The sequence below is a fragment of the Urtica dioica genome, chromosome 3 (assembly GCF_054948205.1).
Source record: "Urtica dioica subsp. dioica isolate 48M chromosome 3, U.dioica_male_clone48M_v1_H2, whole genome shotgun sequence".
NCBI lineage: Eukaryota > Viridiplantae > Streptophyta > Magnoliopsida > Rosales > Urticaceae > Urtica > Urtica dioica.
In genome coordinates, this window is record NC_142758.1 from 31,702,015 (window position 1) to 31,721,466 (window position 19,452).

At 37.5% G+C, this 19,452-nt stretch overlaps 1 protein-coding gene across 1 annotated transcript; it reads right to left on the reverse strand.

Moving 5' to 3' along the window:
• Positions 1 to 3,418: 3,418 nt before the first annotated feature.
• TADA (tRNA arginine adenosine deaminase) lies at positions 3,419 to 8,294 on the reverse strand. The gene is made up of 4 exons (XM_089609055.1): positions 4,997 to 8,294; positions 4,818 to 4,905; positions 4,602 to 4,729; positions 3,419 to 3,963 (listed from the first exon to the last, which is right to left on the reverse strand). The coding sequence occupies exons 1-4, from the start codon at positions 8,119 to 8,121 to the stop codon at positions 3,687 to 3,689; spliced, it is 3,618 nt and encodes a 1,205-aa protein (XP_089465181.1). The 5' UTR covers positions 8,122 to 8,294; the 3' UTR covers positions 3,419 to 3,686.
• Positions 8,295 to 19,452: the final 11,158 nt, after the last annotated feature.

The window sequence follows — 19,452 nt, forward strand, 5'->3', positions numbered from 1 at the left end:
ATATAAAAGGCATTATACCACACTTCTTTATATTTCATGTGCCATATAAAGTCAGACATAATATTGATATATAGATGTATTCATAATCTCTTTCCTTTATATGCAATTTTATCTCATGAAATAGTTCTTTTAGTTCATTAGTTCTATCTATCTTAATATAAACAAAATTGAATATGCTTACAGAAACATTGATGGAGTATATGTATTTTTTTTTTTATATACATGTATTGTTAAAGCCTCTCCTACATTTTGTATTGTATGTTTGGCTAAACAATTTATATGTGATGGTATAATACATAATAACTCTTATTTACAAATAAATTATATATATTTATTTATTAATATAGAGGATTCATTTAATTTTAATATTCAAAACTTGAATTTGTAACTCATTTATACTACACTTTATCATTAGCTTTCTAGGGAGAAGAGATAAATCATAAACTAAAAGTTAGTGGATTTTTTGTAGTTTGAACACTTGGAGAAAATAATATCATATTAACTAAAAATTGATTCTCGTATAAAATAAAATTTAGCTTATAATTAATAATTATTTGCTAATTATTTTTTATTAATTATAATTCTATCCGTCTGAAATTGAATAATTTCATAGCAGGAAGAGTATATAGAGAAAAAGTTTGAACTACATGTATATTGCTAAACCTCTCCTCGATTTTATTTTTCTTATCACTTATGTAAAAATTATAAATAGGGCACTGTAGCGAAATAGTCAAAATGAAACTATGAAATTTGTTTTTAGCCTATGTTTCACAATTTTTAGGGAAATAGCCAACAGACTTATGTGGCAATAATTAATGTCTGATTTACCCTTATTTACTAACAAATTCGTCATTTTCTCTCTCATATTTTTTCCCTACACTTTTTTTTACATAAAAACTTCAAAAAACCATATCTATCTCATATGAACTCGAAATTGAGTGATTCCAAATCCTACGGATTCGTGACGCCGAGATCTTCAAAAATAGATCCATTGTGTTTGATAAAAAAATCATATTTAATACCATAGATGTAGAAAAATCATGTTACTACCTTAAATATGGAAATAACTGGAAATTTTTGAAATTATCAAAAAAATAAATGGAAACGTAACTATCATGCATTAAACATAAGTTTTCATCAAACACAATGGGTCTATTTTTGAAGATCTCGACGCCACGAATTTGTAGGATCTGAAATCACTCAATTTCGAGTTCGTATGAGAAAGATACGAATTTTTGAAGTTTTGATGCAAACAAAATTATTTGAAAAAAAATAGGAGAGAGAAAATGACGAATTTGTTAATAAATAAGGGCAAATCAGACCTTAATTATTGCCACATAAGCCATTTGGCTATATCACTAAAAATTGTCAAACATAGGCTAGATCCAAAATCACATGTTTAAAGTGGCCTAGTTACTTACAAATCTCTTATAAATAACTTTTTAATATATTTTATTTATATTAGCAACACTTAATGAATTGTATGATACACAGGGCCAACTCAAATTATTATGTGCCCTTAAATAAAAGTTAAAAAATTATGGTTTTGAAACATATATTAAAAAAAAGTATAATAGCTTATTTTTAAAGAATTTGAGGTATTGTTTCTAAAAATTGAGGCTTTTTTTCACAAAATATTTGGGGCATTAAGTCATTGTCAAGTGGTTTAAGCCCCCTGATGATATACTCATTTGATGAAATTAAAAATTAATAACTCGCTAGTATTTTTAATATATTAAATTTTACCCTAACGGTATAAAAAATAAAGTAAAACTCAAGTTATGAAAAATAGTTAATTACAATTTTAAGAAATATATAAATAAATACTAAATATATAAATAGTTAAATAATGTATAAAATATTAATTTCACTATTAATTTTGAGTGCTCTTGGAAACATTTGTGGTTGTGTTGAAGTTTTTTTTTTTTTTTTTTTTTTTTTTTTTTTTTTTTTGCAAACTTCGTCTCGTGTGTGCTCAAAAAATTTAATTATGATCATATAAAAATTAAAATTCTTACTTTGAATTTAATTTAATTTTTTTTTAACTTAAGATATTATTTAAATTAAGGTGACAAAATTTATATTTTTAATTAATTTATTGCACTTTAATTTTAATGTTTTCTTGTTTAAAATATTAGGATTATAATTGTAGTGCAATTATAAAGATTATCAAATTGAATTTATCAAGATAATCAAAATGAATTTTATAGTAATTAATATATATATATATATGTATATATATTTGTTTGTGTGGGACTTTTATATCATTTGTTTTCTTTTATGCTGGAAGACTTTTATATCATTTGATGTGCGGTTGTGCCTGCCTAGAGAGAGAGAGAGAGAGAGAGAGAGAGAGAGAGAGAGAGAGCCCAAATAAATACCGAATAAAGAAAACTCAAATACAATAGTGGGACCCATATTTAAAAAAAGCTGATCAGTAAAATGACATAAATACACAATTTTTTAATTACATAGTGAGGATAAAATAGTAGTTCAACTATCACTCTGTTTTATTAGGCACACACCGAATAACATTGTGCATGTTACGTTGAAGAGCAAAACTTATTCATTGGAGACTTATTACACGGTGTCACTTATTAATTGGAGAAAAGCAACACTTGTCACTTATTAATTGGCAAAATAAATACTGTAGAAACTACAGTATTATCACACTCCCAATTAGTTATATAGGATAATGAAAAGGAAAATAATAAGCCCAGCGTATAAAAAAAGCCCCAAAAAATCATGTTGCTTAGCCCTTTATTTATTTATTTATTATTAGATTTTGAGCCATATGTTACTGCGTACTAATATCAACAAGCACGAAAATAAGTTTCTTTAACTTTAACATAATAAAATAATAATGAAAATAAGAGGATAAATTTAAAGGGGTGAAAATTAATTAATTAAAAATATACATGTATTTTTTTTAAAGGGTGAGAATATAATTAATTAAAAAGATGTAGTACTTAATTTGTACTTTTATAATTTGGAATTGATGATATATATATATATATATATATATATATATATATATATATATATATATATATATATATTGGGTTTTTTAAAATTAATTTTTTATAGGATTTTCGTCGATATATCCGTCAGTAATCGATATATCACCGATATAATCGGTAGTCGGTATTGAAATTGTTATAGAATATTCGTTGATATATCCGACGATACTCGATATATCCGTAAAATCAAAACCTCGGTACGGATATCGGTATCGATATTTTAAACATTGGTTTTGAGTGCATAAACCCTTTGTTCAACAAAGGTGTACTTCTTATTTTTTTATTTTTTTAGGTTCGACAAAATATCAACTTGATACAGTAAAATTACCATTATAACCTCAATTAATGGCTCACATTGAATAAAATGTGCACATTTATGGGATGATAACTGCCAAATATTGACGGAAGGGGCAAAAGCCGATGAAAACCAAAGTTCATGAAATTCATTTTTTCGAACTGAGGGTGCAGTTTGTCACCAAGTCCAAAGTTGAGAGGGAATTCTTGTGATTTATCCTTAATTTTATTTTGCTCTACATATTGTTTACCTCAAAAGACATCTCCAACTCAAAATATTGAACTAAAAAGAAACATGAAACTCAGGTCAGGAAAAAAAAAATACAACAGCAAGAAGAAACTAGCCTTCGGGGGCACTGAAAAACAGAAAACTCAGAGACAGAACATGACATGGAAAACATCATGCATCTTCTTGAGCAATTTGGAAGGATTGGCGACAGAAAGCCGAGAAGAATGAGTCTCTTCGGCTTCTTGCTTTTCCTTGTCCTTCTTGTTCTTCCTCCTCAGCTGGAAAAACTGTTTCATGACCTCGGCACACTCGGTGGCCAACACGCCGCGCCGGATGTTCATATTCGGGTGGAACGGATGTGGCGATGGGGCTGGCTTCTCCGATTTGCTTCCTTCTCCATCGCCACCATCAGGAAATAGCCTGCCCACAGTTTTCAGTTAACATTCAAAATAATAATAATAATAATAAGTCATTTGAAGTCAATCATTTCTAGTCCTTTATAAGACCTACTTTAAGCATTAAAAAACTTGATAATTTGAGGAAAAATCAAATTCATGTAATAAACTAACAAACGTTCAGGGTAGATTATTTTGCATGAGTTGCGGTTTGGTCTCGAGCCTAACTCGGATAGGTGTAAATGTCCACTAACTACAAATTTTGTACTAATTTTAGTTCTTAAAAATACAGTTTTCTTAATTTACGAAATTTACTATCAATTTAAGACCTACTTTAAGCATTAAAAAACTTCGTAATTTGAGGGAACACCAGATTACTGCATAAACTTATCCAAGATTCATTTTTTTTTTTCAACTAAACTAATAAATTGTTTACCAATACAATCAGGTTTAGATAAGTTAAGGAGTCAAATTTCTCAAGAGGAATGAAACTGCGACAAAATTGATGTTAGGGACCATAATATTTGCTCAGGTAATAGTTGCAACAATTATTTGCGATTTTTTTTTTTATTCAGCAGGGACGTGAACTTATCTCCTCATTTTGTGTAGTGAATGTAGTTTGCGCCAATTAAGATTAAAAAAAATAATAAAAAAATAAATTACCTGATCCAACTTCCGTCGGCACCAAGAAGAGTATTGGGAGCCCCCCAAACTAGAGTGTTGACTCTTGCTTGAAGTATCGCTCCGGCACACATCGGACACGGCTCGAGTGTCACGTACAGTGTCGTGTCCTTCAAGATCAAAACCTTCATAGTCAAGAAAATAGCATATACCAAATAACCAATTAGTTGGTTTCAGATTTGCAAGAGAAAAATTTACAGCGAGCCTCCATGATCGAAGTTGGTTTGAAGCCTCTCTTATGCATATCATCTCGGCATGGGCAGTCGAGTCCCGTAACTCCTCCACTCTGATAATCATATCACATATCTCCACATAAAAATTCACAAAAATTAAATAAATAAATCGAATAATATAAGCGTAGGGCACACAAAACTCACAAGTTGTAACCACGAGCGATGATCGTCCCATTTTGCACGAGCACGGCGCCGACCGGGACTTCCCACATATCGGCGGCCTTGTTGGCTTCCAAAAGCGCTTCCCTCATGAACATTTCGTCGAGCCTTCTTTGCTCGGTTTCTACGGTGAACGCTTCTTCCCATTCATCGAACCTGTCTTTCGGTACTTGTTTGATCCGCTGAAGCTTCCTTCTCTTCAACTCTCCGCCACTACTTCCCTCCTCAACCACCTCCGATGCTTCGGGCTGGCTTTCAGGACCACGTTGCTCTATCTTCTTCCCCGAGCCGACATCCATTTTCACAGACCCAGAAACCTGAGGAACAATCATGGGGATTTCGACTCCCGTGGATGGTTGCAAGGGAGATTCCACGATTTCCATTCCCAAAGGAGAAGCTTGCGAACTCCTACCGACACTACTTTCGTTCCAGCCTAGATTTTCGGACCCGGAAGTGGAAATCCTCTGTGACGTGGACCCATTTCCTGCCTTGCTCCTTAGAGGCAAGGGGTCGGCGAACCCGTCCGATTCGGTACCGCGAGCAGGGGTTGAAAACTCCGTCACTTGAAGCTGATCAGATCGGGTCTCCGATCGCGATCCCTTGGAATTCTTGCCTCTGCTGAGCTCGGACTCATTGGTGGAGAACCACGCTTCACTAACGGCAGATTCATCCGAGGGATGGTTCTGTCTCCGCGAGCTCGCAGCGGAGACGGTGTCGGGTTCGGAGCGCGGTCCCCACTTCAGCGTGACAATATCTCCAATGATACTCCACATAGACTTGCCGCTTCTTTTTACAGCGGCCTTGTTCTCCGTGGCCGCAGGCTTTGGCTCTTTGGCCTCTGGGGTTTTCGCGACCAAAGGATCGGCAACGTCCCACATTTCAGCCGATGGCCCTTTGGTTCCCGAACCACCAGACGAGCAAGCTTTGTCACCTTCGGAAGCTAGTCTTGCTTCGGAAACTTCCCCGACTCTCTGGGTCCCTGAAAATGACGCTTCGAGCCTCGCTTTCTCAACGAACTCCTCGACGATTTGGGTAGAGGATTCTAGCGAGCGTTCGGCTGAACCGAGTGCGTCTTCGGGGCCGGCAAGGTATATAGGCTCGAAAGGAAGCTCGTGGCTTTCGGTCCTTTCGTACGTAGCTTCCTGCGAATCTAACGGTTGTCTTCTTGAATTTGTGTCCAAAAGATTTTGCCTTTCAAAGCCACTTTCCAACTCAGCACGCACCGAAATTCTTGATAGCGACTGAGATCGAGGAGGGGTTACCATCGTTTGAGAGCTTCTCCTTGACCCTTCTTCTACCTTATCCTTCTGAGCTCTCTCTGTGTAATCCAATCGCGAAGATTCTTGAGAGACGGACGCTTTTTCCAACTCCTTTCTGGGTCTGATTGGGCGGCGGATTTCATCAGATTGGCCGGTGCTTACTCTCGTGTTACCAGCCACCATCCCGACATACGTTTCTTCACTTTCCCGACGAAGTCTAGTCTCAGAAGTTACTCGAGAATCCATGATTCTCTCTGTTTCACTGGCTCGAACCACGTTCGTATCGTATGCAATGTGTGACCGTCTTTCAGATTCAACTCTCTGAGGCGGTCGTCGTCTCGTATGTGCATGTGGCTCCATGGGTCTCTCGTAAGAAACGGATATCAAGTTCGTGTTGTTCACCTGATTAGAGATACTAGTCTGAGACTGAGCGACCGAAGTTTTCTCAATGTTGGCATCGATGTCATAGATCTCCAATTTCCTAGTAGCTTGTTGACTTGTTTGGCTCCGTGACCGTTCTTCTCTCTCCTGCAGCGAACTCGAAACTTTTTCTCTGTACTCCACATCTGCGACTCCAATTTCACCTCGACTCTGCGAAACAGAAGTCCTTTGGGTGTCGTAATCTTGAGCCTCTGAAACAATCCGGACTTGTTGAGTGTTTCTCTTTATGTTCTGCTCCTCAGCTTTGTAGCTAATTTCTTTGCGCCGCTCATCTCCTTTTGCTTTCACCGCCTTTTCTTCCATACTTTCAATTCTGACTCGGGACTGTGAAGTACTTTTCGCATCATCCGGTTTGAAATCCCGAATTTCTTTATTCTCTTCAGACTTCCTTCTAGACACAGATGTTTCCCCGACTTCATGTGAAATCGACGATGCCTCTTTCGTGTCGATGAACCGCTCGCGGGAACCGGTCGAAACTCGTCCACGCCTTTGAGAAGATTCTAGAGCCTCCTCAGACAATCTCTCGTTTCTTATATTCTCCGATTTCGATGCTTCTCCGTGTTCATTCCTTTCGCTGTTTACTCTGGAACCCTCATACAGCTCGTGCTTATCGTGAACCTTGCTCTCTTCATCAAAATCTCCCGACGACGAGGATACCGAGTAATACGAAGAAGAGCTCTCTCTCCTCGCCCCGCAATTCTTCTCACCTCTCAAGAATTCTCCTCCGCTCTTAGACTCGATCCTCGACGACTCAAACCCACGTTTCCCATCGCTTTCAACCGATCTCCATCCACTTTCATTCTTCTTCTTCTTCACCTCCGAAACCCTCTCGTACGAATCCGAACTCTTCGAATCTCTCCCTCTCGCTTCGGCATTCTTGATCAAACCCCGGTTTCTTCTCTTAACCCCTCCTCCTCCGACTTCCTCGCTCAACAAGCTGAGCAGAGCTTCGCTATCGTTATCATCATCATCCTCATCTCCACTATCTCCCTCACCAACCACGCAACGACAACAACAAAGAACCCGACTTTCCCTCCGATTATTGCTATTACTACAAACAGCACTTTCACTAACACAGCTAGAGACCCCACAACAACAATCCCTTTTAACACCATGGCATTCATAGTTATTTCTATAAATATAGTTACAGAATCTGTAGGCTGACCAATGAAGCAGCGACGACTGTCTCGGTAAGTACAGATACGACCTGTTAATAATTGTGGTTACTTTTGGACTTGAAACCCCACAACAAGAACAACATTTCGAAAGCGACGAGCGATTTCGGTACCGGTCAAATCTATCGTTTAGGAAGTAGTACGAGGAGTTATTGTGGTCGTTGAAGTAAAATGATGAAAGAGACCCTTTTGCTCTCAGAGCGTAGACAGTTGAGCTGATATAAGCGTTGTCCATGATTTGTTAATGGAGAGAGAGGGAGAGTTTTTTTTTTTTTTTTTACCTTGCAATCTGAGGTGAGCTTGAAAAGTGCAATCTAGAGCAGAAGAAGTAGATCAGGGGATAAAACTGTCGAAATGAGAGTCTCTTCGCTTTTCGAATCAGAAAATATTATTTTGTTCTGTTCTGTTTTTTTTTTTTTTTTTTTTTTGGTATTATTATTATTTTTATTAATCGTTTTGAATAGAGATTCGGGTTTGTACCGTACGGACTTGGGCTGTTTTTGGCCCAGATTTTAATACAAAGATATGTACTGGGCTGGACCCAAGTACATAACGAGGTATACACAAAATGGAACATAATTGAGAATGCTCATTCCTGATTATCTCGTCTCTTACAAATATCTTTTTATTTTTTATGTTCAGATAATTTTACCCTTATTTGAAATTGAAACTATAAATAGTTAAATAAAATTGTAAACAGTAAAACAAATCATATAATTTTTAAAAACAAGGAAAATATCGTAAAAAGAAGTATTTATGAAATAGAAAATAATTAGGAATTACGTTGGAAAAAGGGTTTTTTTTCACATTTTGAAAATATCCTAAATACTTAGGTTAATTAGAAAAATACCTGTTAAATAATACTTTTTCCCTTGATTTATATTTTCTCTGAAAATGAAGATACGTATAATCTTCAATTTTGACAATAATAAAAGACATTAAAAAAAAACATGACTCTAAAGTAATGAAATTGGAGTTTTGTCCAAACTCGTCAAATATTGAAAAAAAAAAAAAAAAATTCGGATCATTGGACCAAAATATTCTTAAAATACAACAAAAGACCACATACAGTTGCAGCCAAACGCAAAAATAAAATAAAGTAAAAATAAATAAGTATGCGACCATGTGCGGCTGGACACTTTAATTTTCTTAGTTATTAAGGACATTATTAAGTAAATTACTCAATTTTATGATCAGTGAGCCAATAAAATTTAAAAACTTTCTCTAATAAAGCTATAAAATATCAATTTGTTTACACGTATTATCAGATTTCAAAATTAATTTACATAATAACTTTCCAGTTTTTATTTACAGAAAATTAGGAAAATAGTCAACTTAAATGTGTGACTTTGTTAAATAGATAACGTTTGGTAAATCTTAGATAAATAACTACTTTTAGACCTAAATTTTAGGTAAATAGTCAACGTTTGATATATGAATGTAGATATGTACTTAAGATTTACGTATAAAATTGACTATTTTAGGAGATAAATAACTACTTTTAGACCTAAATTTTAGGTAAATAGTCAACGTTTGATATATGAATGTAGATATGTACTTAAGATTTACGTATAAAATTGACTATTTACCTAAAATTTACCAAACGTTGACTATTTAGTAATGTTAAACGTTTAAATTGACTATTTTCTTAATGGACCTTTTATTTATAGTAACTTCATATTTAGTTTATTTTTTGAAGTGATCTACACTGAACTTGGATATTATTTTGTTTATCAAAATCATATACTCAGTGCTAAAGAACCTAATGCTACTGTAGACTCGGTTTTGAATATATATACGCGAGAACTGATGAACGGTACCTTGAGGGAAAATAACACATACATATATAATATGTGTTTTAGTGAAATGTCAAATTTAACTTTTGTTTTTTTAAAAATGGTAAGTTCATATCATCTTTTTAGTTAAAATGACGAAATTATACCCTAAAATATATAACAATATCACAAATTTCCATTTCATTAATATTAACTCTTACATAAGAAAAACATAATCAAATCCAAACCAGTACTCTAACTTCCAAATTCTCAATATATTTTGAAATAAAAATAGCCTTAAATTGAAGTTAAATAATAAAATTCATATCTCCTAAGAGGTGACTTCATTCCATGTTCGAATTGCAACCCTGAATCTTGTATTCTCTGTTAGAATATGTGATTTTGATGACTATCAACTGTCTATTTTTACATATTTGTCTCTTTTTGTGTTCATCACGATTAAGTGATTATTGTTTATTTTTTTTTTAGTTTTTAAATAAATTATATATATGGCGCGAATGATAAGGGCAGTGTAGCAAAATAGCAAAAATTAAACTATGAAATTTGTTTTTAGCCTACGTTTTACAACTTTTAGGGAACTAGTCAACAGGTTTATGTGGAAAATAATTAAGGTCTGATTTGTCCATATTTATTAACAAATTCGTTATTTTCTCTCTCCTACTTTTTTCATACACTTTTTTTTTTTTACATAAAAACTTCAAAAAACCATATCTATCTCATATGAACTCGAAATTGAGTGATTCCAAATCCTACGGATTCGTGACGCCGAGATCTTCAAAAATAGATCTATTGTGTGTGATGAAAAATCATGTTTAATACCATAGATATAGAAAAATTACGTTACTACCTTAATTATGGAAATAACTGAAATTTTTTTTAAATTATCAAAATAATAAATGGAAACGTAAATATGATGCATTAAATAATTTTTCATCCCAACATAATGGGTCTATTTTCGAAGATCTCGACGCCACATATTTGTAGGATCTGAAATCACTCAATTTCGAGTTCGTATGAGAAATATACGAATTTTCGAAGTTTTGATGAAAAAAAATATTGAAAAAAATAAGAGAGAGAAAGTGATGAATTTGTTAGTAAATAAGCGCAAATCGGAGCTTAATTATTGCAACATAAACCATTTGGCTATATCCCTAAAAATTGTCAAACATAGGCTAGATCCAAAATCACATGCTTAAAGTGGTCTAGTTAGTTACAAATCTCTAAAGATAATTGGTGTTTACATATAAGTATTATAGTCAACGTCAATGAAAAGTCAATAAAAATTTAATAAAAAGAATATTCGTGGCACTGTTATATATTTTTTGGTATAATTTCATCATTTTAGTTAAACAGATGGTATGAACTCGACATTTTTGAAAACCAAATATTAAACTTGACATTTTACTAAAATACAAGATATATTTGTGTAAAGAAAACTAAAAGATTTGTAGTAAGAGAAAGGGCAAATTTGATAAAAAAAAATATCAAGAAAAAAATATTCATATAAATTTAAGCTAAAAACATATTAATTGGTAGAAAGTAAAAGTGTGAATTTTAATTTTCTTCCTTACCAGCTCCAGCAGTATTTGAAATAATATCTCATATGCAGCTCTAGAGCATCTTTAATGGCACTTGCCTTAACAATTTTAGTGACTTGCTAGTAAATATCAAAAGTTCTTAGCTAGTTGCTTAACCATTGTTTTGCATATTGACTATTGATTTAGCTAAGCAAATTAGCTCTATAGAGCAAGTTGCTTAACTATTTAGCTCTAGCAAAACTAGTAGACCTACCTTTTTTCAACCAATGAAAATTGCATGTAAATTAAAAGAAAATATTGTAAATTATCAAGCAAGATGAGAGATATTAGCAAATCATTAAAGAAGAACGTTGCTTAAATGAGTTGTGACTTGAAAAATCTATGTGACAAATGAAGCTATGCATATTAGCTCAACCATTAAAGATATTGAAAAAGCTTCTCTAAGAATTAAATCAAGAACTCTTCTTAGTCATAAGAAGCACATATATGATCATCATAACCTCGGAACCTTGCCTGATATTGTTGAGTGGCTTAAAAGCAAGCTATCATCGACTAGAAGTGGCTAACCAAAAAAAGACATATATATTTTAGACATTAAAATAGTTCAAAAGGTAATCATGTAACAAACAATAATCATACGCTAGACGTGATAATATTGAAAATTCAAAATATGGGTGAAACCAAGGTTCTAAACGTCGACGAAAGTCGGCAAAAATCGGCGGCGTTGTCGTTGTCGGGAGCTCAGCAGCCGACGAAGACAATCATTTTCGTTTTGTCGTTAAAAGTCGTTCGAAATTCGAATAAACGGCACGTCGTTTTGCAAAACGATGACCGAGATCCGAAAAACGCGATGCAGTTGAAGAACGTGAGGTCGACAAGAGTCGTCGATTTCCGGCGAGCTTCAATTTAAAAAATAAAAACCAGATCTGAAAAAATGGAAGAAAAGAAAAGAAAAGAAAACGAGAGAGAGAGAGAGAGAGAGAGAGAGAGAGAGAGAGAGTAGGAATAATGAGTGAGAGAAACAGAGAGTGGATTATCAGAGAGAGGGAGAGAGACGGTGATGTTTGGTAATCAACTCAAAAAGTGTTTTTGAGTTAAAAAAATAGGAAACAAAAAGTGAAAATTGTGAAGTTGTTTTGTAAAAGAGTAAAGAAAACTAAAAACAAATAAAAAGTGTTTTTGGAAAAAAAAATTATTCTCTTCTCTCCTCCTTCTCCTCATCTTCTTTTTACATTTTTTCAAAAACAAAAATGAAAACTATACCAAACACTTTTTTTTCAGTTTTTTCAATTTCTCAAAAACAAAAATGAAAACTGTACCAAACAGCTTTTTGAAAACAACTGCAAAATAATTTTTCAGTACAACTATAAAAATTAGAAAATAGAAAACAAAAACTTTTTGAGTTAACTACCAAACAACCCAGTTTTCTGGCTTTATATTTTTGGAGCTCCGTGCAACAACTCTACTTTATTTTTTGACCACTTTCGACTTTTCGTTTGACCACTTTGATCATTCACTTGGTCTCTTCCTGACCGCTTTCTACTTTTCATTTGAAAATATATAAATAAGCATTTGAAATTATTACATTAAATCAAAGTTCGCCGTACCGTTACCGTTACCGTACCGGGACCCCAATTTTAGGGGGATACCGCTTGCCGAAGAGGAACCCGAGAGGGATTCAGGAAAAAAAAAGGAAACGGATACCGGTAGGAACCCGTTTACCGGAGAGGAACCCGACAAAAAATTTAGGAACCCGAGGGGGATTCAGACAAATATTTTACAATGATAAAAATAGTTTTCATAGTTCATACTTCAAAGAAAGGTTCATACCAAACATAAACATAAGTAGAGTATAAAGTTATTATAACACGTACGATAAAACACACTAATTATAAGTGGAGTGTCTCGGGGGTTGAAATCTGCGTCGCCTAGATCTGCGACGTGGAGTGTCTTGAGTGTCTCGTCACTCGTGAATGAAGAATCGGTCGACAGCTTTGGCCAACCTCTTGATCACGGAGTGCGATCTTCTTGGATCAGAGGACCCCGAAGATTCACCGAGACCTTCGTCTATTTCTTCGTCAGAGTCCCCTAGACTTTTGTGAAGGTCTGCTCGCATCGACTCACGCAAACTCTCACGCTCCTTCTTCTTTTGAGAGCGTACGTAGAGTAACTTCTGCATTTCCTCCTGTACTTCATGAGGAACCTGATCGCATGTCTTGACACTTTTTGTCTTCTCTATGTTCGCCAAGTGATTTTTCACACGAGTGATTCCTCCACCGCTAATGATGTACCCGCAAAATTTACATTTGCTTGCATTCGGTCGTCCTTCGACGGGCTCGCAATACTTGTATGCCGGATCGGACGCCATACTTCATAATCATAATCATTTCAATTCCACATATTCACAAATCACCATAACAATCATCAAATTAATTTCAATTCAATATAACCATCACAATAATTATCAAATTCATTTTAATCAACACTTCAAGTAATTCAACTTAATCATAACAATAATCATCAATTCATAATCTAATGAAGATTAATTCAACATTTCAAGACCATCATCATTACAATAATCAAATAATCTCGAAATTAATTAAAATTCTACAATATCATCACAATAATCATCAATTCATATCACCAAAATCAACATAACCATACCAATAATCATCGAATTAATTGTAATCAACATTTTAATTGAACTTCATCATGACAATAATCAACTAATCTCGAAATTAATTAAAATTCAACAATATCATCACAATAATAATCAATTCATAAGAAAAAATTGAAAAAAAACCTAAAAAATGAAAAGCTCGGATGATACATCTCGGGTTCCCCGGGATTTGGACAAAATCGGCGGCGACTGGGCGGGATCCGGCGGGACGCAGACCGAAAGTGAAGGGATTCGCGGGATTTGGACGGGATTTGGGCAAACGAAGACGAGAGGCAACGGGATCCGGTCGGGAGGATTTGCGAAAATTTCTTCCTCGGGAGAGTAGGGTTTCCCGGAATGAGGACCAACTCTTTTAAACAAAAAACGGGACCCGGTCCGGGGGATCCGGTCCGGTCCGACCGGGATTCTACCGGGTTTGGTTCACGGGACCGGTTTTTGCAACTCCCGTCCCGGTCCACTCCGGTTCAAGGGATCTAGGCCGAAACCCGACCGGAACCCCCGGGATGTCGAACCTTGCATTAAATATATCATTTCTCCAAATGCAAATACAATATAATTAAAAGAATTGATGATTGGTCTAATCGATCAGGATAGTAATAAAAAAAGTATATTATAGGTTACATACACTTTATAGATAGAATATATATACACAGTGATACAATATATATATATATATATATATATATATATATATATATAATTTTTTAAGAAATAAAAGTTATGTACAATGCATTCTTTTTTTATATATTTATAAAAATTGAAAAATATATGTATATATATTATATGTATATATTTTTTTAATATATTCTGCAACATTATTTCCGTTCGATTTTCCATCGGTTTGGTTTTCCATAAAAAACGGTATTTGAAAACAGCATATCAATTACCTTTTTTCACATTTTTTTCGTTCGAATTTCCGTCGACATGTCAATTTTCTGTAAATCAGGAGGCTCGAAACGGTGTCGAAAACGGCATTTTAAAACCGTGGGTGAAACATTCAACTAAAACTAATATATGATATTATCATCTTTAATTATATATTTTGTGCTCAATACAGAGAATAGTTAAAAAAAACAAAAAAAAAAACACACCATTATGACTAAAATAAAATCATTAACCACGACATAATTTTCATAATAAAGGTCAAAGTTTTGGTGATAGAGCATTAGGATTAACCACTAATAATGCATATTTGGTTACTTTTTTCACTACTAGTACCGTGTGTATATATAGGATAGAAGAATTTCTTTAGCATATAAATTAATGTTTTATTATCAGCAAGTTTTATTGGTGTTGAAATTCAGTTCGTCTTCTTAGCTTGACTCATCTACTACAGTTCGTCTTCGCTGTCAGTTAATCGAGGCTGGCACGCCCTCGGAACCTCCACTAATCTTAGAACCAGTATTGTATTTATTATTTGTCACAGTTCTTGTTGTCGCACGAAAATGAACAACTATTAAAAGCTTCGGGCGGTTCGACCCATGGCCGGACCAAGTGGCCACACCAGAGCCAAAGGTGTGAACTCGAAAGTCTCGAGTTGGGTTTCCTCCAATCGGAGGGTTTCTCAGAGGAGAGAAGTGATGAATAGGGGGAGTGACCGTGACTTTTGTGTAGGCTGCCTACATACCATTGTGTATAGGGATCAGGTCAGAACGTAGTTCAAGGCGTATGTAACGCTGAATGAGGCGCGGAGCCTGGAGGATGTGCTCGACAAAGGAGACGAAGCACGGAGGAGTCCTCGACGGCATCTCAGAACTCTAGGATCGAGTGACACAAGAGAGAATGTGTGTTTTTCTCTCTTTTGGAGACGTTGGAGACTCTCAGTCGAGAGTTCCTTATCATGGCGGACACGTAGGATGCGTAGGCGATTTTCTGTTGAAAATCGTGGACGCGTCTAATGTGCTAGACACGTAGGATATTTTCAGCCGAAAACCCTGGAAGCGCGCTTGGGCTCTAGATTTAGCGCTCGATCAGAGGAAGCGACGCTCGAGAGTTCCCGAGAGCGTTCCATAGTCTCAATGAGAAGCAGAGAGAAGAGTGCGTATTCAAGAGAATGAATGGGATGGTTTCCCCTCAATGAGAGGGGGTATTTATAGTAGATGGAGAGGCCTAGGAGGCTTGTACTTCGTCCATGTGGGACTGGAGAGCGCGCTCCCCTCGAGGAGGAGTGCGCTCCGCCAAAAAGGGGAGCGTAGTGCGCGAGCGCGCGAGCGCGTCTTGGCACATCGCATAGAATGCCCCGCGCAGCGCGCGGCCTGCCTGGCACAGCACACCATGCGCGATGCGCGCACGCACCTCGCTTCCAGGACCATACGCGTGTACTCTCCTTAAGGGGCCGGCGCGCGGCGCGTGCCTGACTGACGCGGCGCACGGCTTGCTGCGTGCGCGCGTTTTCCTCGAGGGGCGAGCGGTGCGCGGCCTATCGTGTCCGCCGTTTTCAGCCTTAGTGGTCGTCGTTTATGCAGCCCGTTGGGGCTTTGGAACTTGAGATTTCATGGGAGTTGCGTGAAACATATAAGTCTCCACTCGATGTATTAAGGTCGACACTAGGACTCTTCAATCGACTCGTGGACACGTAATTCCACTCGAGGAGTTATCTCAACTTGAGGAGGAAGACGGCTTGACTCGAGGAGTGAGGCTCAACTCGAGGAGGATGACTCGACTCGAGGAGCAAGACTCGACTCGAGGAGAGTGACTCAACTCGAGGAGCTGAATGTTTGGCACGAGGACTTGTCAGTCAACTCGTGACGGAAGGCTTGCCGCTCTTCATGACCTCCGGCCTGACCATCGGCCCTTTGAACGGCGTGTCTTCTCGGTGTCTGGGGTTTTCCGAAAATGACCGACAACATTAGCCCCTCAAATTCGTCGCTCGAGAGGCTCCAGACGGTGAACTTTTAGTTGTTTCAGCCGAGTGTTTGAGGAAAATTTATTTCCCAGAGCTTCGCACGTGCCCTCTCTGGCGCTTTTCTGTCTCTCTCGACACGAGTGTGTGATCAACATGTGGAGGAAGATCCAAGCGGATATGAGGTGCAACTCGACGTGGGTGAGGTGGATGCGATCCCATCCGTTGCTCTAGCCTCAGAGCAAGGGAACATGCGCGCGCAAGCAAGGCGGACGCGTGTACGGAGGCGGACCTATGTGTCGTGCCTTGTTGATCTTTGGGCGGAGTCCCCACCCAAGTCTGTCTTTGATGGCGTCTTGTTGATGATATCTTTAAGTCAGAGTCTGCAGGACTCGACGATGACTAGCGGGGCGATGATTATCTAATTGTGACCTATTAGGGGAAGATCATGGCATCTGTCTCGGCCAACGTGGAAGGCGACTGCACTTTTGCTTTTCGCAAAGGCGTGCTCATTGCGATGTCTCAGAGACGGAGATTGATGCTACGACTGATTTTTCCAGAAGATGAAGTGGTATCTGGTAGAAGGCTCTGCCGCTCCGAAGGGCTTCGACTGCTCAGGGATTGACGCTCGAAGTTTGATCACGCATCGAGCATAAGTCGGTCTCATGGAGGCATCCGCCATTCCGACTTTGGTGGCGCTTCTCCGTCTAGACGCATTTGGAAGATCAGCCCTTATTCCCCATACGTAAGTACGGGTCTCAGTTGAGGCCTTTGGAGCAGTGTCGCTCCGATTCTGGCCAATCTTTCGGCCGATATGGGGGCAGATAGTCTCGGAAAGCTGGGGGGCGGTTTCGCCCAACCAAGCTAATGGCATCGATTGGGTGGTTCCTGTCCTTCCCTTCCGGTCACGAGGACGTTCAGCAAGCGGATGAGTTCCTTCACGCCGCCCCGTCTCTCTTGAGTGCCGGTCTTCCTGGTACTTTCTCCTTTGGTCTTGTAGCGTGAGTCTTCTTTAGTCAGCATCTTGACATTTGTTATCTTCGCAGCTTCCTCGGCTAGGGCGAGGGTTCGTGCACATTTGGCGAGGTCTTCTCGAGACTCAAAATCCTTGGCAGAGACTCGTTCTCGGATCGCGGTGTGGGACAGTAAAGAGAAGTCCGATACCGAATGTTTGGTAGAGAACAGTCCCCGCACTTCTTTGAAGCGACCCTCTTCCTTGGCACTACTGGATGCGACTTCAGACTCGAAGTGCGTAAGCTCGATGATAGAGGTGGAGGCTGTAGAGGTCAGAGGAGAGTGTTCTAGGGGGATCGAGCAGTCTCTGTTGAAGACGTAGAAGGGCATCGTAACGAGTAGCGATGTGGACTTCTTCTGTCATAGCTTTTCTGACGCCCAGAGGGTAAGTTTCCCTCTGTTTGTGTTTTCACTTTGTTTTGCGAACATCTTGCTTTGCTCTTCAAATCGCTTCAGGTGCTTGCTCGTGCAACCCGAGGCGAGAAGAATCTAATTCTTCGCATGAGACTCCTCCAGCAGGAGCTTGCTCAAGCGAAGTCTCAGCTAACTCAGGCTGAGTGAGGTTCTCGCTCAAAGGCGGAGTTCGCGAGTCTTTAAAAGTAGCTTCAATTAGCTCGCGTAGAATTGGGAGTGTCCCAAGGCAAGTGTGATCGTGCTCAGTCGGCTGTGGCGAAGATGGCTGGAGAATCGATGACGGAACATCAAGCTAATAATGCCGATGACGGAACATCAAGAATTGGGAGTGTCCCAAGGCAAGTGTGATCGAGTCTTTAAAAGTAGCTTCAATCAGTGTTTTTTGTTCCTCAATTACACTGCAATCTATAGTCAGTGTACAAGCTTAATAAGGATTCTCGATGTCGAGCTATTTTTTATGAACGTTTATATGTGATTCAGGGACAAGATTTGGGAACAGATTGATAATGCCGAGTTGAGTGCTAGACTCTACATCCCCAATCCCAATCCATCCAATGTGACCCACCAATGTCAAATGGTCCAATCTCCACATCCACACAAAGAGATCATGCTCAACCATCTTAAATAAGAACATCCAAGTTTCATGTATCTCAAAAGATTGTTTACTTCTCTATTTTTTTCAATAAAAATGCCAATTTCATTAAGTGTGATATGTGTGAGCTCGCTAAACATACTCATAGCTCGTATTATCCTAATCTATATAAACCATCTCGTCCGCTTGTTACAATACACAATGATATCTGAGGACCCTCTAAAATTCCAAACAACACTGGAGCTCGATTATTTGTGCTCTTTATTGATGATCATACGATACTAAGTTGGGTATACATGATGAAACACAAGTCATAAATAGCCGAAATACAAATCCTTCCACAAAACCATCCAAACTCAATTCGACACCCTCATTCAGATCGTCCATACTGAATGCCGGAGATTATTTAACCTCGGAGCTCGATTCCTTCTTCAAAGCACAAGGCATCATTCCAGCTCATTTGTTCATACTCCTTAACAAAATGAGGTAGCGGAGCAAAAAAACTGACATCTTCTCGAAGTTGCGCGAGCTAGCATGTTCTCCTCAAATGTCTCATCCCACTTCTAGGGAGAAGTAGTTCTGACAGCCACTTATCTCATAACCGAATGCCATCTGGGATCCTTAGCTTCAAAATTCCAGCTCATGTCCTCCTTGACAAATACCCTTAAACATGAGTCATTTTAACATTAC